This window comes from Eretmochelys imbricata, chromosome 8 (assembly GCF_965152235.1).
Source record: "Eretmochelys imbricata isolate rEreImb1 chromosome 8, rEreImb1.hap1, whole genome shotgun sequence".
Classification (NCBI taxonomy): Eukaryota; Metazoa; Chordata; order Testudines; family Cheloniidae; genus Eretmochelys; species Eretmochelys imbricata.
Window position 1 is genome coordinate 78423814 of NC_135579.1, and position 27317 is coordinate 78451130.

Consider the following 27317-nt stretch of genomic DNA (forward strand, 5'->3'; position numbering starts at 1 on the left):
GGTTGCAGCATTCCTGGGAAACTTCTTTCACTCATGTGCTTTAGTCCCCACTAAACGTGGTACTTTGCTGTCAGTGAACCAGGAATCAGGCAAGGACCAGCATGAAGCTCCTTCCTGCCGCAGCACATCCTCCAAATGGGTGCACTTCTAAACAACTGTTCCCTCTGGATGCCATGACATGCTTGAGAGCTGAATTATAAAGAGGTTCACCATATAGGCAGCTGCAGGAAACCTCACTGAACATCTTCCTTTGCATATAGATTTAAGACATTTAATGAGATAATTTAATTACAGATTTTTCATCATACTGTATACATAAAAATATGTAATCAAGTGGCATAAAGCTTTTAGTGGCATGAGTTTAGGGTGTATATATGCAGTACATATAATGTAGTTTTAATTGGACCAGACCATTCAGGCATGCGGTGTACATGCAGTATGATACTACTACTAAATCACAGCATTTCATACTGTTCTGCATTATGGCTTTACAATTATTTTTATACACCCTTTTCTGTACTAGAGCAATTATTTTTATGTAGCTTCTGAAAAAACAATCAAAACAGCTACTAGAAAAATAAGTAGACATCATCCAAACTTTCACCTTAAGTCACAGTAGAGTTGTTGCCGTTTCTGTGATAACCACTTTCTTCTTTTTCTTTAAAGCACATATGGTTGCACTTGTAACAAGGCAAACTGCTGTTAATAACCCAAATCCAAGCAACGCTATCCTTGAAACACTGTACTCAATATTACCAGTGAGATAATCCATTGGGAGAACAAACTTCACTGCTTGTGCTATATTGGATACATCAGAGTGCAGGGAAGCTTTATCAATGGCACGTACAGCCACATAGATGATGGTGATATTTTCTGTTGCAAAAGGTTCTGGTTTAAATACAAATATTTCCTTGTACCCAGCATGCTGAGGTGTCAGATCAGAAGTATTCACCAGAATAGCTTTATCAAAGTTGTCTCTTAGTTCCAGAGGACTTTCACTTGTTCTTATTTCGTAACTTGCAGCTGAAAATGGAAGTATGTCAATAGAAATTATACAGCATGTATTTAACCCTGTAATTAAAACTGTTGATCTGTTCCTTTAGAAGCAGTCAAATTGTTAGCAGCACAAGTGAGCACCTATTCCAGTTACCCTATTCAACCATCTGAATAGTGAAGGTTGCATGCTGGACAGATCCCATAACAGAACACTGGCTCTGCTAACTTGAGGGAGACTTGTGGAAACATTTGTGAACTTGAAATCTCACTGAAGACAAAGATTCACAACATTGGAATTAATAGCCAGAACGGGCTAATTCTGTCCTCACCCAAAGCCTCGCAGCCCTACCAATTTCACTCAGTTCAGCCTAGAATAAAGTAGTAAAATTACAGTAAAATTATTGAGTCAAAGGCTTTCGCTCTTCACTTCACTCTCTCCCTTCACATTTGGAGACCACATGGCTCCCTTCTGTGGCTGCTCAGAAAGCAATACAACAATATTGTGAAGGTAAAGCCTTCCATCACAATTGCAAGCACCACTTTTGCAATTCTTTTAAAATGCACTGGCCTAATTAGTCCAAAATCACCCCAAAACCTGTAGTGAAATCCTGGCCCCATTGAAGTTAATGGCAAAACTCCTATTGATTTCAAAAGAATCAAATTCCCAAAAATCTTTTGTGTGCTGTGTTTCATGCTGAGTGACAGGAATGGCACATATAGGTCATTTATAGATAGCATACTGGTTCATAATGACCTTTTTTATTTTTTTTTCATATCAACACCATAGAAATATTGGGTAAAAATTTCAGAAAGTTTCTTCACTTGCTCTCATGCTTCAGAAGTATATTGGTTTGCACAGGCAAAACCTGTACGGACACTTGAAAATAAGGTGTTTTCTCTCTGGTTGTGCTTGCAAGTTTTTGTGAGCAGAGTTAAGCAGAACCAGCGAAAATTTGTTTCTATCACTGCAATTTCATTGCAATCAGATGACAAGCGACAAACCATCGAACATACCTTGCCCCTGGTCAAGATCATCCCCTGATGCTGTCCATGATAAAATAATCATATCGTTGGCTGTTCTGGCATGAAGATCAATAATTTTACATGGTGGAAACACATCATTATGGGGTCTAGTAGGAACTGCAGACATTATGAAGGAGCCTCCTGAGGCTGTTCTGCTGAAGCCACCGGCTCTGGTTTGAATATCTTCATTACTGATAACGGAGGGTCTTGGTGGGTTCATCTGGATCTTACCTACAGCCACACACACAAAAAAAACACTAACATAAAACCTCACCCACAACTGGACTTGTCTCAATATTTTCACATTATTGAGGTCTGAAGATATAATGACCCCATTCTGATCTCACTTATACTGCTGTAAATCAGGAGTAACTCCATTGAACTCAAGTATCAGAGGGGTAGCAATGTTAGTCTGTGTCCAGAAAAACAACGAGGAGTCTGGTGGCACCTTAAAGACTAATAGATTTATTTGGGCATAAGCTTTCGTGGGTAAACCCCACCTCCCCAAACTAGTCTTTAAGGTGCCACCGGACTCCTTGTTGTTTCCATTGAACTCAGTGGAGCTGAGAGACCAGAATCACTCCATAGTATGTGCTCTGTATCTTCAAGAATACTGAATTAATGAGAATGAAAATAATACCTAAGTGAAGTTGTTGGGACTCAGCATAAAATGATAAGTGTTTGACATTTGCTAAACCTTTATAACAATTCTGCATGTAAGATGATTGATTATGATTTTCCAGTGCCATTGGGGTACATGGCACTTTACAGATGTAGAGGCAGGAGAACTTCCAACATCTGCTTTTTTCACAGGCAAAAACATAAATCCATGTGGATTTATTCCTTCTAAGGTGCCATCTACATTACGAAAGTAGTGTTCTAGGAAATAATGGTTTTAAACTTACTTTAAACTGGTTTTAACTACCCCTTTTTTGCTCCTGTGTAGAAAGGGCAGAATTCAGTTAAAACAATTTCTGAAAAGCATCCAAAACTAATATCATCCAGCCGGGCCGATCCTTATACTTATGAAGATCTCTTAGCAAGGATGCCAGTGCTCTAATGCCCTTTAACAGTGTTTGAGAGAATGTGATGCAGTTATTTATTCCAGTGTATCCACAATGAAGTTTGTTTTACATGCCTCACACTGCATTACTCCATCTTACCATTTTCTATGTAACCGGGTATATACATAGAATGACTCCATGGCACTATGGGGTATGGTCTGACAGTCTTGCTAGCTCGTTGAACACATACTTTCAAGTTGTATCTGCCATTTTCAGAAAAAGAATAGATGTACCTGGAATAGACACCATCATTCTTGACAATGTCTGACCCTAGACAGAAAAAACAGAATTAGCACAAAGAAATTACTGCATTAGTTCGTTCTTCATTGTTAGAAGGAAACTAAAAGGCAGGGATGGAGGGAAATTCTGTTCTGACTTATAGCCCATGCAACTCCATTAACTTTGGTGCTGTACAAAATCAGAGAATAATTTTACACAGGCTGTTTATAAAGTGACCAAAAGAATGCAGTCGGAAGCTAGAATGCTTGCTTATCACCCTGAGGGATGCTGACTGAGGGAACAACTGATTTCTCAGCATGGAAGAGTTAAGGGATTTTCATCTCCTGGGCCTATTGCTTCCCAGCATGGATGATCATACAACTATATCATTAAAGCTAAGTGAGCCAAAGTCAGACCACTGTCAGAAAAAGGCCACACGATCAAACCACACTGCTCAGTTAAAAGACAACGATGCAGGTATTGTGCTTTCAACAGGCACGGTTATGCAACTGGAGGGAGCTCCAGGGAGGTCTTTATTAAAATTCTGCCAAAGATTGAAGGGAGGTTGGGATGATTTTTCTGTTTATGATGGAGTTTATTCCCTTTTTGTATATGGCTAACCCATCGCTTTCGGAGAGAACAGATCCCTGGGCTGCACAAAGAACATACATTTTGCCTTGGAATGTACCACACAATAGATATTTGCAAGAAATTTCCCAGATTACCCCCATTTAAATCTTCATCCACAACCAACACTTCAAAAAACTCCTGTGCTACACTATCAGTTATACGTAACACATTTTTCATTAAATAAGTATACCCATTTCCATTAAAGCACAGGTAACTAAAGTTTGTGAGCCAATTGGTAGTGCCTTCTTTCTCACTGTTATGAGAAAGAATTGGTTCCTAATTCCCTCACACTTCCTTCCTGTAAGCACATTGCTCGCAGTGTAAAATTTTTATGGGAACCCTTGTTTATTGTTGGTAGCACATCACCGTTGGCAGGTGATGACTTGATAAATATAAAACACTAGTTACAGCCTGTTCTGGAAGGCCTTCTGTACCAGCAAAAGACATCCCAGAGCACATTTGTTTCCTTGGCTATACAACATTAAAATTGCTGAAGATGCCAAAAAGCCAAATGTGTGTACGATTCAGTAGCAAGTGTAGTCACACAAATTGCATATAACAGAGGACAAGTCAAGAGCACCATTCACATTAAAATCTTTACTTTTCCTGGGTGCCTCTCACATATAATCTGTGCTTTCAGAAATTGTTACAGCAGATTCAGTTGCCACACACTGCAGAAGCAAGAAGCTAATTGTCATTTTTGAAGCAACAGCTAGCCACACTGAGGGATATTTGAGGAGGTTGGGGACAGGGAAATAAATAAATAAATAAAGGTCCAGAGGAGAAGCTGCAAACAAACACTTAGGTCTCAGTCCTACAAAGGGATTTTCAGGCATGGGCTCTTATTTCCACATAGAGTCCCAGTGACATCAACTGGATTTTGACTGGGGCCTTAGCTCGAAGGATGACAGCAATGAGTAAATTAAATAAGTGGTGATGTAACTGGGATTAGATTAATCATAGCAGTAAATGCTAGATAATTACACAAAAGAAAACAATGTATAAATCACCTTCCAATTTATAGAAATGTCAGTCAATAAAATTATGAAGTGATAATTACCAACTGTCTATAGAAGGTCTTTATAATAAGTATGGTGCAGCACAGAGATACATATCACTTCACAAAATACATAGACAAAGACTGATTTATCAGTGCCTTGCACCTCACATAGTCATTTAAAGTGGTGCAAAGCAAATGTATAATGGGTGTGAATGCTACTAAATCAGAATGGTGATGTTTTACATCCACTTCACATGGATGCAAACGATTGCACCAGGTGCAAGGCACGGGAGAATCAGGCTCAAGTTTCTTGCCCTGAGGAGCTAACAGTTTAAGGGCCTGATCCTGCAAATACTTATTACTGAGAAGTAATGTGTGTTTGGCGTTATTGGCTCTTAAAGGCTTGATACTACAAGTACAGATCAACATCCATGTCCCTCCATTTGAAGGAGAGTAGAGGACTGGGCCCTCAGTCAAATACAATATACACCAGAACTCCGTTAAGACTTCAGTGGGACTATTCACATGCTTTTAATTAAGCGCATGCTGAAGTGCTTTGCAGAATAGGAACCTAAACTAGGAGTAATTTCACTAATGTCAGTTGCACTCATGTAAGTGAGATTGAAATCAGGGCCAATATCTCTCAGCATATTGTTTAAAAATCATACAATGCATTAGCAATTATGATAGCCCTTTGATTTTATTTTGTAAAATTGCAACATGTGTCACAACAGCCTTGTTACCTGCACCATTGTCTAAAAGTCCCAAGACAATTGGATCTCCAGTCCCCGGTTTGATAATGGCAGTTACATTTGCTCCAAGAATAGGTGAAAGTCCTTGACTGACTCGTGCATAAACAACCATCGATCTAGGGTATTCGTTTCTATCACTACTCATGTGGGCTTTCACAGTTATTGCAGGTATAGTAGAGTTTGCTGCTCGGGAAGTCACTGTCATAGTTAGAGCTTGAGGGGACAGGTGAGTATTCATGAGAGCGTAGGTCCACTCCCCAACCTGAAAAACAATATTTTAAAATTAAAGAACCCCCTGTTATACCAACAAAATAAAAACCAGCAGGATCTTATTAAAGGGGAAAAGGCAAAATACCACATTTATTGTGGATACAGAAAGAATCATAGTAAGCAGTTAGTTATAGCTATAACATTCCATTCAATCTCATATTTATTCACACATTCATTCATACAAACACACACACACAAGTTCTGCAAAGTTGTTATCATAGTTACCAGCCTTAGAGTTGCTCATGCCAAGCCACTGGCCAGGTGGCCTGGACATGAGGAGGGAGTAGGGCCTTTTCAGATGCTCATCTGATGCTCCTGGAAGTTGGTTTGCAGAATCAGACCCCAAAGTTCTCACTTTCTAGAGTCCATTTTTATAGGAATTTCTTCCTATGCCAGTCTATGGGAATTGCTTCATCATGCTGTTGCTGAATCAATCAGCAGATGGCACATTCCTGACAGCTCCGTGCTGCTTGATGTTATCTTGTTCTTTGGTTCTCCCATTCTTGAGGCTGTTGGGTGGATTCGAGTCTGCCCTCCAGGGGGTCCTCTGGTTATTTCCACTTGACGCCTTCTTCAGCCGATGGACACTGGATTCTTAGGCTGGCACCTCCCTGATCATTCAATTATTATCCACACCAAGCATCCATCCACATACATCCTCTATCTCTATTTTAATCACAATTGTTAATACAACAAAAGGGCGGGGATCTCTGGGTGCTGTTTCTGTTGTTACAGAGTATTGCTTTGAGTCTCTCTCTGTGTGAATTGCTTTGAGAACAGACTCTGTCTTAGAATGTACTAACGCAATTAGCAGCTTGCAGGTTTCACACATAGAGGGAGAGAAACAAAAAACAAAACAAAAAACCAAGAGACCTCTTAATTAGTAATACCCTGGAATTTAAACTATGGGGAATCAAACTCATTTGTGATTTTAATACAGAACTTCTTTAATATGATCCAACACCCCCCGGTGATCAAAATTTTAATTTTGGGCCTGATTCTGACATCCTTACTCGTGCTGAGTACCTTACCCCTCCAAGTGCCTTGTTTAAATAATTGAGTAAATATTACTCTACATGACTAAGAGTGACAGAATTTGTCACAGAATGTGATTTTAAAAAGCCTTTCACATGAGTAGTTTTACTCATTGAAGTAGTCTCCTTTGACCTCAATGGATTACTCATATGAGTAAGGGCTACTCCCGTGAAGAAGGGTTTACAGATTCATGCCCTTCATTGTTATAAAATTCAGCACCTCTAGTCTCATGGAGTCTGAGTGCTCAGAAGAATAATTAGGAAATATATAAAATTTTAACAAAAATCTGATGCACTGGATGTCATTGTTTTAACAAATCTTGTTAGCAACTTTAACATGCATTAATTTTGTGAGTGTTTCAAAAGGAATTACACATGCTGGATTAGTTCAGTCTTCACATGCTCCTTTTCATCTCTCCTTCTCCTTTGTTCTTGAGCCTTTTAACTTGATGTTTTTGAAGTGCAGGTTCTTTTCAATTATGGCTTTGTAAATTTTAACAAATCATTTCAATCCTTTTGGTGCTACATATCAGACAGAGAAATAAAAAGGAAGAAAATGGATCCCCTGCATAAATCTAAAGAGACCTATTTTTCAGCTCAGTGGGTAAAATAAAAGGTCATGAAATTGCAATGTGGCAGAGTCATCATATCACATTCTGCTCAATTATTCCATATGTGAATGCAATTTAAATAATTCATGTTTCACACAAATTATTTGGTTTTGATCAAATGACAAAAGAGAGAAGTTAATTTCTACCTCTGCAATTCCTGGAATCTGGAGACGAGCTACCTGCAACACTGTATTAACCTCAAAGTCCTTATTGGTGTAGTTTTTTCCATTGGGATCAAGGAGAGTGATCTTTGGTGGTTCAGCGGTCTGCCACGTTACTACAAAGAAGGTATCCTTTCCTACTGTGCTATCAATCGTCACTGTCCTACTAAACAGCTTACAGCTCTCAGTCCTTTCACCAGCACTTTCAATCTACCAGAGAAAAAAAATAAAACCAGAATAACTAGATTAAAAAAAACCCTTCCATTTTACCCTTAAAAATAAAATCTGATGCTTAAATAGGACAAAATACGTTGTAAGACATTTGTCTTCATAATTTTCCCTCTTGCTCTGAGCATATTTTAGCAGTAATTCCACTGAAATCTGAGAAGTTACACTGGTATAAATGAAAAGATATTCAGGCCCAATGGCTTTCTTCCCAAAATGGTGCACACAATTCCCTCTGCTAGATGGAATTTCTGACAAGCTCAAATATATGTTGGGATGATCCAGTGGACATAGTGTACTTAGACTTTCAGAAAGCCTTTGGAAAAGGTCCCTCACTAAAGGCTCTTAAGCAAAGTAGGTAACCATGGGATAAGAGGGAAGGTCCTCTCATGGATTAGTAACTGGTTAAAAGATAGGAACCAATGCATAGGAAATAATGGTCAGTTTTTAAAGTGAAGTGAGGTAAATAGTGAGGTCCCCTATGGATCTGTACTGGACCGTGCACCTCAACATATTCATAAATGATCTAGAAAAATTAGTAAAACAGTGAGGTGGCAAAGTTTGCAGATGATTCAAAATTACTCAAGATAGGGGAATGCAAAAGTTACAAAGCTGACTGCAAAAAATTACAAAAGGATCTCACAAAACTGGATGACTAGGCAACAAAATGACAGATGAAATTAAGTGTTGATAAATGCAAACTAATGCATATTGGAAAACAATCCCAACAAAACATATTAAAGGATGGGGTCTAAATTAGCTGTTACCCTCAAGAAAGGTCTTGGCGCCACTCTTTAGCTCTCCAAAAACCATCTGCTCAATTTGCAGCAGCAGTCAAAAAAGCTACGAGAATGTTAGGTACTTTTAGGAAAGGGATTGATAAGACGACAGAAAACATCACAATGCCGCTACATAAATCCATGCTACGCCCACACTGTGAACACTTCATGCAGTTCTGGTTGCCCCATCTCAAAATAGATATATTAGAATTGGAAAAAGTATGGAGAAGGGCAACACAAATGATTACAGGTACAGAACAGCTTCCATATGAGGAGAGATTAAAAGGACCGGGAGTGTTCAGCTTAGAAAAGTGAGGATATGAGAAGGTTTATAAAATCCTGAATGGTGTGGAGAAAGCAAATAAGGAAGTGTTATTTACTCCTTCACATAACACAAGAAGAGGGGTCACCCAGTTAAATTAATAATCAATGGGTTTAAAACAAACATAAGGAAGTACTTCTTCTTTGCACAACACAGAGTCAACCTGTGGAACTTGTTGCCAGATGATGTTGTGAAGGCAAAAAGCAGAACTGTGTTCAAAAAAGAATTCAGTAAATTCATAGAGGATAGGTTCATCAATGGCTATTAACCAAGGTGGTCATGCATGCAATCCCTAAGCCTCTGACTGTCAGAAGCTGGAATTGGATGACAGGGGATGGATCACTCAATACATTGCCCTGTTCTGTTCATTCTTTCTGAAGCATCTGGCACTGGCCATTGTCAGAAGACAGGATACTGGGGTAGATGGACCATAGGTTTGACCCAGCAGGGCCGTTCTTATGTTCTTAAAAGACAGAGCTGCTAAAATGTAGCACTCCTTTGTGCAGTGTTATTTGTAATAGGACTTAAGAATACTGTTGCTCAGTCAATTGCAAAAAACTTTCTTTGGCTGTCTAAATATGGAGGAGTTGGTGTACTCGTGTGATCTTTCACATAAGGCAAGTACTAGGGCTGGAAAAGGCCTCTTGTGTTATTAATTATTTGTTGAGTGCTGACAGAGAGCTCAGTGTGGAGTAAGGCATAAAAATAAAGACAGCAGGGAGGAGATAGGTGCCCATTCTTTGGGTGTGCCATGTTTCCTGGATGGTCTTTTTCCTTTCTGTTTACTGTGATGTCATTGTTTAGTTCTCATTAGCCTAATCTGGTGATAATTGGAAAGTGATCAAGGAACGGGGCATTTTTTTCCATTTTGTCTCTGCTGCTGTAGCTGTTTATTAGCCTTATTAATTATAAATTACTATGGAACTGATCCTCGGTTGGTGTAAATCACTATCGCTCCATTTAAGGCCTGGTCTACACTTGAAAGTCAGGGGATGGGATATTTTACCAAAATAGTTATACCAGTACAATTGTAGTGTGGACTCAGTTAAGCTGGTATAAAGGTGTCTTATACTAGGATAGCTTATTCCTTTTCCAGTGTGGGAATAGCTGTATCAGTGTAAATACTTTTATACTGGTGTATCTTCATCCACACTGGGAGGGTAGTTAGAGCAGCACATGTTTTATCTGTACAGATGCCCATATTCAATGAAGCTAAACTTATTTACACCGGCTGAGGATTGGACATAATTGTGTGTTCAGAATATCCTCCTTTTCTTAGAATCATAGAATATCAGGGTTGGAAGGGACTTTAGGAGGTCATCTAGTCCAACCCCCTGCTCAAAAGCAGGACCAATCCCCAATTAAATCATCCCATCCAGGGCTTTGTCAAGCCTGACCTTAAAAACTTCTAAGGAAGGAGATTCCACCACCTCCCTAGGCAACGCATTCCAGTGTTTCACCACCCTCCTAGTGAAAAAGTTTTTCCTAATATCCAACCTAAACCTCCCTCACTGCAACTTGAGACCATTACTTCTTGTCCTGTCCTCTTCTACCACTGAGAATAGTCTAGAACCATCCTCTCTGGAACCACCTCTCAGGTAGTTGAAAGCAGCTATCAAATCCCCCCTCATTCTTCTCTTCTGCAGACTAAACAATCCCAGTTCCCTCAGCCTCTCCTCATAAGTCATGTGTTCCAGACCCCTAATCATTTTTGTTGCCCTTCGCTGGACTCTTTCCAATTTATCCACATCCATCTTGCAGTGTGGGGCCCAAAACTGGACACAGTACTCCAGATGAGGCCTCACCAATGTCAAATAGAGGGGGACAATCATGTCCCTCGATCTGCTCGCTATGCCCCTACTTATAATCCCAAAATGCCATTGGCCTTCTTGGCAACAAGGGCACACTGCTGACTCATATCCAGCTTCTCATCCACTGTCACCCCTAGGTCCTTTTCCGCAGAACTGCTGCCTAGCCATTCGGTCCCTAGTCTGTAGCTGTGCATTGGGTTCTTCCGTCCTAAGTGCAGGACCCTGCACTTATCCTTATTGAACCTCATCAGATTTCTTTTGGCCCAATCCTCCAGTTTGGCTAGGTCCCTCTGTATCCTATCCCTGCCCTCTTATTGAGAGTCAATGTTCTAGTACATGCCACTCTTCTGACAGTATCTGCATATTTCCTCCTTTAAATCATTAGCACATTACCTTTAAAAAAAGCTTCTTTGTTTTTCTGTATTACAAGTTCAGATTCCTTCATATCTATTTGTATGACAAATCCTTCAGTGTTCAGAGCTTTCTAGTTACACTTTGTTCACTCTTCCCTACAATATCTACTTTATACTGCAGAGTACCAAAGTTGTATTCAATATTCCAGATGCGGGCATAGTCACGTTGTTCTACAGCAATGTTGTTAGTAGTAAGGACGACACTGGATATGATTAAAAAGTTTGATTCAGATGGAACTCTTGGCAATCTATTTCCACACCCTTCTCTGCACACCGACAAAAGAAGCTCATGGTGGAGACACTCCTCTCTCCTCTTGAGCCTCTGTTTGTACCACTAGGTGATGCATGGTGCCTCGCTGAACCTGCTGCAAACCGTTGCACACCTCCATATGAAGAAGTGCATGTGCTCTAGCATGGTGCAGAGCTTGTGGTAAAATGCTAAAGCACAGCACATTGTACAAGAACTCAAAGTGGACAGAACGGTGCCTAGCACAAACCCAGCTAGGCCCATCTGCTGTCCTGTAAAGGTGAGAGTGGTGGTCACAGCAAAGGGAGGGTTAGAGAAGTTTGCTGTGGACTGACAGGTAGGAAAGATGCAAAGGGGAAAAAGAAGGGTTTGTGAATTGATCAAAACCTTACAGGAGGTTCAATTCTTATTTAGCCTGAACTGGTTTCTCTTAATTACTACTTCTGTGCCTCTTTCAAAATAAATGTATACAGTATCATACAAAAGTTTTACTAATGCTGCAGTGCTAGTCAATAAACTGGGAAACCAAAGCATTAAAACTGGTTACAAGACAGACCTGAATGGAATGACTGGAAGTATCTCCACTCCCTGATGAAATTGCGCTGAAACCATCAATTAGGTCATTGGAGTCCAGTCTATCTGAGGCAAAAAACGTTAAGCCCCCTGAAATAGAATATGGTTTTTATTTTGTAATAGAAACTCAATTTTAGCTATTGTAGAGTCTTTTGACATACTTGATATATGATCCCAGATTTAACTGATATACAATGAACTCACCACAAGAATCTTAGCCCAACATTTTCAAAGAAACACGAGAATTGCTACACAACATAAACAGGGACTTTAACAGTCTTGTGACTAAAAGCTCTCCCATGGCTTTCAAAATAGATCTAATCAGAGTGACAATCTGAACGTACCATCTCTTAATGACTCTGTTTATTTTAAAAATCGTAGCAGTCATTTTACATTATTTACAGGATGCATTCCAACTGCATTACAGACCCAATCCTCTTAGCCTTACTAAATGAGACAACTTGTGATGAAGGCTTTTTGCATGAATAAGGATTACAGGATTGGACCCTGCTTAGACATTTAGGGCCAGGTTTCCAAAAGTGGCCTCATTTTTATGGACGTCACAATTTTTTTAGTGCCCAGTAGCTTTAGACATATTTGGCCTAATTGTCAAAGGTGTTCAGCCCCCAACGGTCCTACTGATTTAAAACAGAGGTATGGGTGATCAGCACTTTCAAAAGTGACTAATGATTTTGCATGCCTCCATTTGTGAGTGCCCAGTTTAAAACAAAGGGCCAGATGCTGGTGCCCTCACTCATGCTGGTGAGTTCTTACATAATTAGACCCTTTGTCTTTAATAAGGCTATTTGTGTGAGTAGGGATTAGACTATGCAACCCTAACCATGTAATGATGGCTACGCAAAAACTGAGGCACCAAAAATTAATGTTCACTTTTGGAAACTTAGAACTTAGGCCCTGGATCTGACCCTGTAACATACATTCACATGGAATAAAATTCACCTTTGTAAAGAGGCCCAACACAAGGTCTTAAATCCCACTTCAATCATTGGGGTGGCCCTCCACACAAGGGTTAATTTCACCTAAGACAAATGGACCTTAATCATACAGTTTGTCTCACTGATCTCAGGCATCTAAGTGGTTGAGATGGAAAATGGAATTTTAAGCTTGAGGCTTCTCTATTCACTGAAATCCAATTTTCATTTTTATATTCTGCTAAAATACTCAGAGTCTAGCCATATAAGTTAGTTAAATAAGCCATCCAATCAAGGAAAAGAAACATTACCACATGACTTATCTATCTTACCAATGCAACACAAAAATCAGTATGTTAAATATTTGGAACGAACTGTTAGTGAGCAATTGTATAGGAATAAGAAAATTGCAAATAATTTTGAATAATGTTTAAATGTGAGAGTCTTGAAGACTGCTCATGGACGTTTCAAACAGAAAATAAAAAGGGAAAAATTGACAAACTACTCATTATGAATTATCAGCTCAGCTCTGCAAAAGCAGTATTCTTTAGTAGTAGTTCCTTTGGAGTATGGCGAGACTACCTACATAGTTGCCCAGATTGTTTAAGAGAGACAGCTACAACAACACTGCAAACAACCATAGATTGTTTTAAACAAACACAAGAGGGACAGCACCACAGTCAAGCAAACATCTATATATTTACTTAACTTTACTCTGTTTACTTTACTACTTGAGCTAAGTGTTTAGAGGACTGGGGACATGGTTTGTTTAAAAAAAAATTTTTTTTTTACCTGTCTCATGGGCTAATTGTTCAACTTCTTTAGCAGCAGATGGGCCAAGAGCAATGGTGTGAATGATCGATCCACTGTTAATTACGTTAGCAAAGCATTCAATTATCCCACTGTCTTCTCCAGCTGTCAGTAATATAATTTCAGAACCATATATATTTCCTTCTTGGTTTTTAATCACCTGATAATAGAGCACTAAGTATTAATATGAAAAATGTACATTATATGCTCTGCACATTCAGGTACAGGAAAATGGAATTGTAAGAGAAAGTATATCAAAGCAAACATAATGCAAGTGCCCTTATATTCATCAATTTATCTGCATTTGGTATCCATTATGTTATGAAGTGAAGAAATAATATGGGCTAAATTAAGAATGTCCTGTATAGGTAAACTTAAGAAGGAATGAGCACAGGGAACCCCTTCAACTTTACCCCCTTCCCAGTGTATTTGTGCAGGACACAAATACCATTAAATAGCATCCAGGGGTTCTAGGCTTGTTTTCTCTCAAAGAATTTCCATATCAAATGTGCTCAGCTGTTTTTTATTGTATTTATTTTTATCCATCAACACTGCTGACTCTGAATGTCAAGCTGAATTCTTTCCTTTTAATTCACCTCCACCAGTAATAAAGATTTTGCTGGCCAAATTATGTCCTTGGCTAAACCCATGCAATCTTCCGTGTGTTTGCATAGGTGCAACTGATTGGAGCTGTTGATGCACAAGAAATAATGGAATTATATGTATTTTAGTCATTAGTGTTGGCAGATATGACTCTGAGTACATACAGGGAGCAGGTCTGCTGAGCAAGTAGTACCATTGCTGTTTAATCACTTGTCAAAGCAGAACTGCACTTTCAATGGTAGATGAAAGAGTTTTGGAGAGTTCAGAAACTTTTCATTTGGGTGATTTCTAGTTTTAAAATTGCATGTTAAAATACAGATCATTAAGCCTATGAATGACTGTGCAATGTAAACTAATTAAAGGGAAAAGTTATTTTTAAAAAAACCTAATACCCTGACTTGAAATCTCCAATTTTTATTAATTATGATAGCAGGCTGTAAATGTATGGTATGTATAGTGGAAAACCAATAAAAGTTATTTAAAAACATTATAAATCAACAGACTCCATTTGATATCGCAGCAAAAACCCAGAAATGTTCATAATTAGTGACTTCACAAGTGATGCAAACAGAAACAGTGCTTGCACTACTTCACCTCAAATCCCAGCTGCAGACCCACACACACGTTTGTTCCTCCAGTAGGTGCAGCAGTAGGTAGGTAAGAAGCAAGTTCTTTCCGTATGTCCTTGTTGACTATTTGACGCAACTGACTTCTGATTTCTCCTTTGTTATTGAAGGTGACAATACCAACATAGGAATTGTCTTCAACAACTTGCAGTAGATACAATTCTGCTGCCTGACGCAGTCGATTGATCCGATCATCCTACATATAAAACGTTCCAAGCAAACAGTGCTATTAATAATTCACAATAATGAAACCGGGCACTTCTAAATTATCTGCTGAAAAGGATAGCATCTTAGAGAAAAACAGCATAAAATACTGCATATTCAAAAACTAGTTTCAATTTAGAATAAAAGGTGCGCTGGGACAGGCTCCGCATGCCATACCAATTATTTAAAATTACAAAACCAAATTTGCAGATCCATCAGCTTTACCTAGCAGCAGGATAGTCAAATGCTAAAACCCCCTATGTCAGCCTATACCCCAAAGGCAGGATGAAACAAATGAGCCCTGCAGTACGAAGTCTGGTACAGGATCAGCTACACAGGCAATCCCTGTTCCGCTTACGTTAACGGAGTCAATGGAAATCACAGAGCTGTAACAGCCGTGGTTCGGCTGGAACAGTCCTAGGTATTTACAGATGGTCCCAGCTGCCTGCTGTCATGTTCAGTGAAGAAAAGGGAGTTAGATTAGATATTGCCTTAGCAGGTTTCTTATTCAATCAGTAGAAGGGCAGCCATGGTAGAGTCGTGAGAGGCTGGCCGGTGGGCTGATTGCAGGAAAGCAGCTCTATTACTCAGGATTCCTGCCTGTAGTAGTCCAGTTAAACAGTGAGAGGGAATCAGTTGAGATGGGAAGGAATTCCTTTCTTGATTGGAAGCAAAAAAATGGGACCCTAAGGGATTAAAAGTACCCCCATACTTCCTCGTACTCCAATGGGCATATCTTCTATCAACATGGCAGCTGACCCTTCTCCCTCACACACAAAACACCAGGGGGAACAGATTCCAGGGCAAGGTTTTCTGGGATTTGTAGCTCTACTTTATTAAAATTAGCAGTGGTAGGAGTATTGTGGCAGTGCCTATAGGCCCCAGTCAGAAAGCAGGGCCCTGTGCTAGTAGGCACCCTATATGCATAACAAAAATACAGTTCCTACCCCCAACAGAATTTACAATCTAAGCATATTATGAGAAACAAGAGACGTATAGAACAGACAGACAGTGGGAACTCAAGGTAATGGTGAGATGAGTGTGGGTAGTGCTAGCAGTCAGGAGTGCCAGGCTGCTACAGTTCTCAGGGTATATTTACAGTGCAGCTGGCATCATGTTTCCCAGCTCCAGTAGACAGACTGGCTGAGATAGCACACTAAAAATAGCAGTGTAGCCAGGGGTAACTAGGGTTGCCAGGTGTCCGTTTTTTGACTGGAACACCCTGTTGAAAAGGGAGCCTGGTGGCTCTGGTCATCATAGCTGACTGGGCTGCTAAAAGTCCGGTCAGTGGGACAGCAGGGCTAAGGCAGACTCCCTGCTGGTCCTGGCTCCAAGCGGCTCCCGGAAGTGGCCGGCATGTCCGGTTCCTTGGTGCAGGGAGTAGCCAGAGAGGCTCTGCATGCAAACCCTGCCCAGAGCGCCACCCCCGCAGCTCCCATTGGCCGGGAACCATGGCCAATGGGATTTGCGGGGGTGGCTCCTGCAAGAACAGGCAGCACACAGAGCCATCTGGCCACCCCTGCACCTAGGAGCCGGACATGCCTGCCACTTCCAGGAGCTGCCTCAGGTAAGTGCTGCCTGGCCAGAGCCTGCAACCCTAACCCCCTCCCACACCCAAACTCTTTCCTGGACCCCACACTCCCTAATCTCCTGCCCCAGGTCGGAATCACCTCCTACACCCTACTCCTGGAGCCTGCACCCCTTCCCCGCACCCCAGCCTGGAGCCCCCCCTTGTACCCCAAACCCTTCATCTCTGGCCCCAACCCTGAGCCCACACCCCCAGCCAGAGCCCTCATCTCCTCCCACACCCCAACACCCTGTCCCAGCCCAGGGATCCCCACCGCACTCTGAACCCCTCATTTCTGGCCCCATCAAGGAGCCCTCACCCCCAACCAGGGTTTTCACCCACTCCCAGACCCCAGTCCCGTGTCACTTTCATTGGGCTGGGGGTGAGGGAGAGTGAGTGATGGAGGGAGTGGGGATGGAGTGAGCAGGGGCGGGGCCTCGGAGAAGGAGCACAGCAGTGGTGTTTGGTTTTGTGTGATCAGAAAGTTGGCAACCCTAGGGGTAGCACATATCAGGCTAACCACCCAAGTAGGTACCCAGAGAGTCTGGGCAGGTTTGTACTCAAGTCACTAGCCTGAGAGGTCACATGTGCTACTTCCAGCTACACTGCTCTGTTTATTATGCTATTTGGAGCAGAGCTTGCACGTGTCTCTCTGCCTAAGATGGGAAGCACACTTCCAGTGTAGACGTACTCTTGGAAGAAATGGTAGCCTGTTCCAGCAACCCCCCACTGGCAGGAGAGAGCCCAAGAGAATGGCAGCAACCATAAGTGGGAGCCTGAAAGAATAGCATGTATTATAAGAGTTCTGCATAAAAGCCATGTATATCTGTCTATATGTCAGTGGTTCTCAACCTGCAGCCCAATGAGCACACAGCTGCACCCCATGTGACATCCCCAGGGCTATACAGGGAGTATCACTTGTGGCCCACATAATACATTGAGGGCCACCCACAGGGGTAAATAGGTTGAGAACCACTGCTATATGCAGATAGCTTATATATAAAGGGCTTCCTAGCTGAGCTCTTAACAGGGGGAGCCACCTCAGGGCTAGAAGTGGGACTTAATTTCTGCTTCAGAAATCCTTTGAAGCAGAATATTTTTCCACCTTTTGGATCCAATTACATCCATAACCTGGAAAATGGGGCAACAGGTCACGCATTCTAAATCCAAACATAGCCAACATTTGAACGGGTTGGGGTCAGGGAGGTTATACATGAGAGTACTGGTTTGGGTTCCTGTTTATTTGGGGGAGTAAAGAGAAAAGGAAACATTTTTAAAAGTGACCTTAGATCTTAGGTGTCTCTTGAGTGCCTGGTTGTGACACCTTGGGCCTGGTTTTCGTAGATGGTAAGCACCCATTAAAATCCAAGAGAACTTGTGACTTCTCACCACGACTAACAATATCTTGCCTAAAGTTGGACACCCAAACACTGAGGCTAATCAGAGGCTAATTTTACATTTTTATCACAGTTTTCAGTCTTTGAATTTCATTCCCCATCTAGGACTGTGCACCCCTGCCCTGTAACTGGGGCTGGAAGCAGCCCCCACCCTGCGGCTTGGGGCGGGGAACGCTGCAGCTGGGCTGTGAGCCCCTGTCCAGGAGCTGCGACCAGCTCGAGAGCAGGAGCTGTGTACTCCCCATGGCTGCGCCCCCCACTGTGTTCCAGCTCCGCGGCTTCCACCAGGGGCTGCAGCGGGACCGTGCACCCCCCTTGCTGAGTCCCAGGGCCATGCGCCCTCCCCCACCCCACCCCACCGCAGTTGGGTCTTGGCAGGAGCTGCAGCCCCAGCCGCGCACCCCCGGCTGACAACTGCAGCCAGCTCCAGAGTGGGGGCTGTGTGCTCCCCATGGCTGCACCTCCCGCTGCAGCCACTGGAACTGGAGCTGTGCCCCCCGCCATGGCGGGGAGGGGGGGCTCGGCCTGTGGGTCCCCCCCAGACTCTATTCCTCCCCCCTACTTAGCCCTGATCCCGGTTATTTTTAGTAAAGTCACAGACAGGTCAGGGGCTCCATGAATTTTTGTTTATTGCCTGTCCCTCACTTTTACTAAAAATAACCGTGACTAAATCTTAGCCATAATAATCACTACCATACATGTTTTTTTGTTGTTTTTTAAATACGCGTGGGCACGCGCAACAGGATTGAAAATTTCTTCAGCAAAAATAGTCCCAGATTAGTATAGATTAAAGTGTTTCAATGCACAATGTAAACAAGTCAAATGTGTTTACAATAAACAGATAGAAATATTTCTGAGGGACAATTTACCCCATTCATGCTGTGGGAAACATCAAGAACTAAACAGATCACTCGGTCTCTCTTCTGTAGCAATGAGAAGGTAGGAGGAGGTGGTAGGCTGATGTTGGTCCTTAGAAGGGTGTTATTAAAGTCCATAGAGCTTATTATTACATCCCATGTGCTTCGATAGTTGCACATTCTGTTTTGAAGATTGGGAGCTTCTCTATTATGGTTACTTTCATTACAAAATTCAACCACCTAGAAGTGGGAAACAAATAAATAAAGCCAGCAACACAAGAATACAAATACTGATGTAAGAAAAATAATAATTTGGACTTATATAGTGCCTTTTACTACAGGAGCCAGGAGCACTTTCAGTTAACTTTATTATATCTGTTTTACCAATGCAATAACTGAGGCACTGACACGGGTTAAACGAGCTACCCAAATTAGCAGCAGAGTGAGGCACAGAACCTAGAAATTCTCTCGTGCAGTCACGTGCCCAATCCACTAGACTATTGCAGCCCCACAGAAAGGCCTCTGATCTAATATTACTGCTTAGGCAGTGTGTTTCCCTCTCATGTCCAGCATGCCAGTGCCAGGTAAGAAGCATTATTTAAGACATCATGAGTAAACGGAAAATCTGAGCCCAGTCCTTATTTATGCAAAACTCCAATGAAAATCACTGGAGCTTTTGCCTGAGTAAGGATTACAGAGCTTAGCTCACGAAAGCTTATCCTCAAATAAATTGGTTAGTCTCTAAGGTACTCCTTTTCTTTTAACTTTACTTATATAATCCTAGTTTAGTGACATCCACAAATGCATACAACGTACATTTCTATAATAGTTTGAAAAGTAGAGTCTGATTTGTGAAATATACCAGGGATCCAAAATATAGTCCATAATAAAAATCTAGAATATCATGTATAATTGAGACATCAGTAGATAGAAAACAGTTCAGGATTCATTGGTAGCAATGTTTTAATAGTTTGTTTACTGAGATAAAGGTTTAAACAAACTTAGCATTTCTAAAAGAAGGATAAAGTCTAATGTTTGCAACTGTAGAGTGGATTGTAGAAAAATCTGTTTTTATGTGATTATACTTACAGATGATAAGCTTTGCATGTACATTATTGATGACTTTGCAGTTTGAGTTCTCTCAGGAATAAATGCACATCCTTCCTTAAAAAGTCCCGTCAACTCATTAATGACACAATTTCCTTCGGTGCAGGATTTTTTTTCACAGACATAGATCCCTGTAAGGTCAGCTGCACACCTGGAAATGAAAGAATATTTATAATTTAGAACTTCCTGACTGGAGTTAGGCCCCAATTATGGGTATGAGGGGAACCCTGACTTTAATGATACAGTTGTCCACTGGGCAGAGCTAATTGCAGGATCATGGCCTTAATGAGTTACACACAATTAATGTGTTTGAAGAGGTGTTTTTTGTAGAAATATATTCCATAGCATAGCATGGAATACACAAGGAAGAACCAGTTCTACTATTTTTGATTCCTCAGTCACTCTAATCCATTGAGTGAATCAAAAATATTAATCTTGCAGAATTTATTCTTGCTTTTCACGCATTTCATGGTTAATACTTCATTCTGAAAAGTGACTGTCTTAAAATGGCTTCATGTGGATTTATGGTTATAGTCTCTCAATGACTTCCAGATAAAATGTGCTAGTTTTAACAAGTAAAAACATGTTGCTGTTTTTTCTAATCCAGTCCTGGCATATGGGAAGAGAGGCAGCATGGAGAAAAAAGATGAAACAGAGACAATCCCACTGGGTGAGAGCAGGTCACGTAGCAGTGATGGTACCAGTTCTGAGGCAGTAATGAAATAAAAGGTGAGGAAAAACTAGCCCAGCACAAGAAGCTCTGGAAGAAAGAATGGAAAGAAAGCCTGCAGAATATTGGGAGGGATTAGAGAGAAGACAACTAGGAAAATGGAAAGAGAAAAAGTGGGAAGAGAGACAAGGAGGCAGCAGAGAAAAGGAACAGGCAGCGGACAGACAGTCAAATAGCTGGGCGCGGGGGGTGTGACAGGAAAGGGAATTGCTAAGTCTCTGCTTCTCCAGACTGAGAGTAATTCTGAGTCTTACAGGAACAATGCAGTAGAAAATCAGGCTCAGTGTCCTTGACAAACCACGAACCACAACAGTGTTAAGAGAGGAAAATGCAACATGGAGCAAGGAAAGGAGAATAATTAACACAATTCATATGCACTAATTAGTGCAGGTAGGATATTTTTATATGGGGTGAAATGGGCACGAAGAGAAAAAGAGACACTTGAGAAGTTTACAGAAACAAACCAGATTGGTACCCTACTGAAACCCATATTTCTAAAGCCAATCAGAACTGGAATTTAAAAGAGTAAAATGATCGATTACCTTGTAACTTTAACTTGATTTTGTCCGGTTATATAGAAAGGCTTTTCATTATTATACTCATCAAATACCCCCCATCGAAGGTGGGCCCATTCATGGACAAAAACTCTACCTGTGGGAATAGTACACGGAAAATGAAGGGGTACTGTAAGATGTATTCTAGCTGTTTGTCATTGCAGATCACTGTACATAAAACCAACCAGCAAAGATCACAGAATCATAGAATATCAGGGTTGGAAGGGACCTCTGGAGGTCATCTAGTCCAACCCCCTGCTCAAAGCAGAACCAATCCCCAACTAAATCATCCCAGCCAGGGCTTTGTCAAGCCTGACCTTAAAAACTTCTAAGGAAGGATGTATAGTAATGCTCAGAAGTGTTGAGTACCCAGCAAATCCCACTGTGGAACAGTGAGAGAGTGGGTGCTCAATATTTTTCAAAAAAAATCAAGACACTTATATTGGTGCTTAAATATGGCTCACTTTAGACACTCTCATTTAAAAATATTGGCTTTTATTTCTTTGAAAATCACCTTCTAAGTTTACTATATATCTGGGCTTGCACTAAACCTATAGTGACACAGATGTGCAATGAGAGGTTTTTTTTAAATATGCATTGAAATTGTAAGAAGGTGCACAATAAACAGTAATTAAAGACTTAAGGTTCCTGATGCATCCAAGCACCAGTACTTGATTTTCTGTTAGATGAACTGAGTTCTTTAGGTGCCAAGGGAATGGGGCAAAAGCAAATCCCTATATAATTTTAACATAGGGTTTGCAAGTAGTTCTTCCTAGAGAGACATCTGTGAAACATTTGCAGCAAAGGGTTCAACTGTGCAATTTTCCATTTTTTTCATTTTATTACGAATTCAGACATGGTACTTATGTATAAAATTTGCACGAATTTTCTTCTGAAAATGGGCCCATTGCAGAGCTAATTTGGTTTTGAATTTTCCCATCTATTTGATGGAAAAAAGTCACTGAACTGAAACTCACAGAAAAGTTAAATCGCTCAGTCAATCTCTCTGCAATTGGCACTCACTCATCCCCACGCTCATCATGTGAGTTCTGTGTTTGGGGAGCAGTCTTACCCAAAGTGAAACGGAAAAAAGTTTTCAATAATTTCCAGTTTTCACACACCATTATTCAACTGACAGACTTTCTTCAGAAGAGAATTGCTCAAAAAAACCCCAACCAACCAAAACAATCCAAGTTCAGCTTGGGCTCTAATTTTCCATGCTTGAAAGAAACAGAGAGGTTAATGGCCAGATCCAACTCCCATTGAAGTGACCCCAAGTTAGTTGCCTCCTCTGAGTCAAAGGCAGACAGTTTCACACCCTACCTTGTGCTCATGATAAAATTAACTTGTCTTCAGTTACATATATATGATATTTTAGATTACTAGTTAAGCTTTTTCATGTATGCTTAAATATATAATGTGATGCAAATGAATTAATATTACTATGACAACCTTAACTTCAGCATGCCTTGACTTTTTAACGTTCATGGACTCAGTCTTGCAAACCCTTACTCAGGCACTCACATAAGTGATTGCAAAGATGATCACCTGGAAACTCACAAGTGGCACAACCATGAATCATGAAAGTCAATTATTAGGAGGAGAAAGAGGTAACATTGTCATAGCCAGCTCAGTAAGTACTTCTCCAAACCCTACTTGCATTAATCACATAAGTAGTCCCAATGAAGTCAGTGGGACTACTCAGCATTTTTAGTCTTATGAATACTTATCTATGTCATTGATACCATTGCATTCAATGTGTGCTTTTGCATTTAACAAAATTAACTTCAATGTCCCATGTAATGAGTGGATAATCTTGATAAAGATAATTTTTGGAATACTATTAGTTTTCCATATTTATAATTGGTTGGACGTCACAAGTGGTTGCTGTGTTATTGTAGTCATGTTGGTCCCAGGATATGAGAAAGACAAAGTGAGTAAGGTAACTTTTACTGGACTAACTTCTGTTGGTGAAAGAGATAAGCTTCTCAGAACTCTTCTTCAGACCTGAGCTTAAAAGCTTGTCTCTTTTATCAACAGAAGTTGGTCCAGTAAAAGAAATTTCCTCACCCACCTCATCTCTGGATTTCATCATGTCATATGATTTTTAATAGGGATGATATAGGTATATTTAAGCATGCCCTGGCGCAGAGAGAATCAACTAGATATATGACCTCACGTACATTTCTATGATTTTTTGGCCACACGTTTGAGGAGAGGCAAACCTGGACTATTGTTTAGCTACTCTACATAAAGTGTATTTTTGGGCGGTGGGAGGGGGAGAAATATTATTTCAGTCCTGCAAAGTGCTGAGATCCTAATAACCTACTTCACAGTGGTGTGAGGCATTATTAATGTTTGCAAAGCAATTTGAGATCTTCAAATGGAAGGAGCAATACAAGTACCGAGTATTATTACGACTCTTGGCATACTTAGTAATTGCACTTCAACATGCGTGAAAGTGACAGCACCTATTGTATAGAGAATCCTCACAGATACACCTCTTTTGCTGAACACAACTGAGAATAAAAACAGAAAATTAAGAATGATTTAGTTAATTTACCCCGTGATCCATAGACATCAATCAAATAATCATTTACTAGGAAGTTAGGGGTGAAATGTATATATTTTCCCATGCTTCCACATTCTCCATATTGTAGGGTATATGGCTCATCTCCATGTTTCCAATAAGGAGCAGCAACTATGACCTCTGCCTAAAATTACAAAAACGTCATATTTAATGAATTAAGTGTAATAATATTTTGTTCTGTGTAAGTACAGCGTCTAGCACAAAGGGGTCCTGGTCCGTGACTGGGACCCTTAAGTGCTATTACAATACAAATCATAAACAAAAACATTCGGAGTCTTACTTTCATTTACACTAAGGCCACATTACACCTTTCTGGGAGAATAAAGGGGCCTTAAAGTGGGAGAAAATTACATTTATACTCATACTCAGGCCTCCTTACATGACTACCGTGTGTAAAATGGACTTAAGGCAAATAAGAATCAGTCACTGTACATATAGCAATAACCAGAGACACCACAGTCCAGCAAATACTTCTATAACACGTGCAATTTTCTTGATAATACTCTTTTCATACTTGTTTCCTTTCTAATATGTAGCCAGTTTCTTCCTTTCAAAAGTGCTATTTTACACTTTCTATCTCTCTGTGACAGTAGAAACACATTAACTTATTTTGGAAATCATTTTAATATTATTTTTGCCTAGTATTGATAACATTCATTCAAATAATTAGCCAAACAAGTTTTTCTTTATTTTTCTCTAATATTTCCCCCCCCCCCAGTCAGAAAACATATGCCAAGAGTAATAAGCAAACCTTTCTCTTTGTGAGCCCCCCTCTCACCGCCGCCAACCTGCTATTAAAACTCCATGGACCACCCGTGCCACAATAACTGGTTTTCTGCATATAAAAGCCAGGGCCAGCATTAGGCAAGCAAGGCAACTGCCCGGGGCCCCATGCCACAGGTGGCCCTGTGAAGCTAGAGTTGCTCAGGCTTCAGCTTCAGCTCCGGCTTTCTGCCCTGGGTCACAGCAAGTCTAATGTTGGCCCTGCTTGGCAGTCCTCCCTGAAACCTGCTTGCGGACCCCTGGCTGAGAACCACTGCTATATAACACTGGTAGGGAAGATTGAAGTTGCCCCAACTGTAGGTACAGGCAAACAAAAACATCCAGAGAATCTCTGGGTTTAATGCTGTCAAGGGGCATGAAGGAATGTGCACAAACTACAAACTTAAGTGGGATTTACAGAACAGCAAGCCTGCCCACTGGGTGACTTTTTACTTGTGAATACTGATATAGTCCAGAGGTTTTGCAGGTGAGCAGCATCCTCAGCTGGAGACAGGACAGTCAAGGGGAAGTCAAATGCAGAAATGCCTTAATGAGCCTTCATTCTTGCCATCCAAATAGTCAAGAGTGAAAGAAGGGGGCAAGAAGAGGAGCAAACAGCAGGTCCTTGGTGCTGTGACATAGCTTTTGCACACTGCGGGCTGGGGGCGGAGGGTGTGTATCTGGCATGGGGAGGGGACAGACTCAATGGTGGAAATGGATGTTTAGAGTCCTTGGGGTAAAAGGAACATTCACGTTTAAAACATGCTCATGACGGTACTTCAGTTTCTAAGACAGGCTTTAAATATTACCTTTTCATATGATTCATGTTTTGGTTTCCCATAATTGTTTGCTTTCCATGTAGCAGGTATTAAAATCTTTATATTCTGGAAATAGACTCTTCTTTGTGTAGCATTGAACAAATAAAAAGAAGCTTCAGTTATCATTTCCTAGTAATAAAATGAAATTAAAAAAAACAGTAAACTTACTGGAGTCACTAGGGCATTAGGTCAGTGGTGTATGTTACTATGCACAGCAAGAGCTGTAGAAAAGTTACTGGACAATCAGAAGAAGAAAATATAATGAGGCTACTTCACATTTTTATAGCGTTTTCATCCAAGGATTGCCATGTGCTTTCCAAACGTGAATGAAATCCCACAGCACCTTTGTGAGGTTAAACTAAATGTTGTTATTGTCACTTTACAGACTGATAAGCTGAGCCACATAAGGATCGTAACAAGGCTACAGAGGGAATCAGTGTCAGAGCCAGAAACTGAGACCTGACTCCTGCTCCTCGGCTTCACCCACTAGTCACACCACCTTTTGGTGATAAGTACAACTGCAAACAATAAAGCGTAACATTTGTGCAACTTGCCGGTATAAATTAAGCTTGAACAGTCTCACTTAAAGTCAGTTTTATTGAGACAGGTTATACATACATACTGCACTGGACTTGTCTGGACAATGATAATTGCCTTAACTTTCACAATATCAGTCAGGAGTGGAACTAGGAGAACAACTGGCTTTGGAGCTGTTACTGCAGATTCCCTTTCATGTTGAAACTCTGGGCCTGTTGAAGGCCACACCTTCTCAGATGAACACCAGGATATTAATATAGCAGCAACGCACTGGCAAAATACTAAACGCATCATAGACTCACAGAGTCTAAGGCAAGAAGGGACTGTTGTGATTATCTAGTCTGACCTCCACTATAACACAGGCCATAGAACTTCTTCACTATGATTCCGAGAGCAGATGTCTTTATCTAAAAAAATTGTGATACCCTATGTCCTGGGCTTCCGCAGGGCCACCCCACGTGCATTTTATTTGAATCTATACCTAGGCAATAACTTCATCAACAGAAACACAGTTACTGGTGTATTACTGCACATGGCTTTTTTTAAAAATACCCATCACCATTAATGTCAGGAGTTTGCTTCATTCCTGTGAGCTTGCGACAAGGAATTCCTTGCAGCTTTCAGTGAAAAATACTTTGTGAAAACCTAGGGGAGGGTCAGACTTTCCAAAAACAAAAACGCTCAGCTCTGACATTTCTGCAGCCCACAAGGGGAGGTGAAGGCCAAAGGGGGTGTAAGCGAAGTGAGCCTGTGTGCCAACAAACGGACTAGTCCAACCCAGCATTGCACTGGCTTGCTGCTGCCTTCCCGAACTGGTGCTACTCTGGGGGGTGAGCTATAGGACTGTTCAAGCTGCAGGGAAGCCGGTTTGTATTGCAGGAGGCGCTCGAGCAGAACTGAGGCCTCACGTGGGGCCTCTTACCTTGATGCTTGCGAGGAGCTTCTGGTCTTCTGGCACCTGCGGGTTAATCGCAACAAGCAGCCCATCGTAGCCATTGCCCCGCAGCAGCGCCGCAGCGCCCCGGCCCGCCGCCAGAGGGAGCAGCAGCGTCAGCAGCCAGCCTGCCGCAGCAGCCCCCTCTCCGCAGCTCAT

The 27317-nt window shown here is 41.1% G+C and overlaps 1 protein-coding gene across 1 annotated transcript; it reads right to left on the reverse strand.

Annotated features, from left to right (window-relative positions):
* Positions 1 to 610: 610 nt before the first annotated feature.
* LOC144268872 (calcium-activated chloride channel regulator 2-like) lies at positions 611 to 27317 on the reverse strand. Its single transcript, XM_077824155.1, has 14 exons — positions 27147 to 27317; positions 25679 to 25816; positions 24081 to 24231; positions 21506 to 21614; positions 20216 to 20384; positions 19139 to 19366; positions 15070 to 15297; positions 13855 to 14032; positions 12114 to 12220; positions 7746 to 7970; positions 5676 to 5946; positions 3183 to 3353; positions 2011 to 2250; positions 611 to 1023 (listed from the first exon to the last, which is right to left on the reverse strand). Exons 1-14 carry the CDS (start codon positions 27315 to 27317, stop codon positions 611 to 613), a joined length of 2799 nt encoding a protein of 932 aa, XP_077680281.1.

Excerpts from the sequence above, each read along its gene's own strand:
- LOC144268872 (XM_077824155.1), bottom strand. The coding sequence starts at position 27,317 with ATGAGCTGCGGAGAGGGGGCTGCTGCGGCAGGCTGGCTGCTGACGCTG. Across the intron at positions 20,385-21,505 it reads AATCAAGTTAAAGTTACAAG|GTGTGCAGCTGACCTTACAG; the intron begins GTAATCGATCAT and ends TTTCATTTCCAG. Across the intron at positions 19,367-20,215 it reads ACATGCAAAGCTTATCATCT|GTGGTTGAATTTTGTAATGA; the intron begins GTAAGTATAATC and ends TCCCACTTCTAG.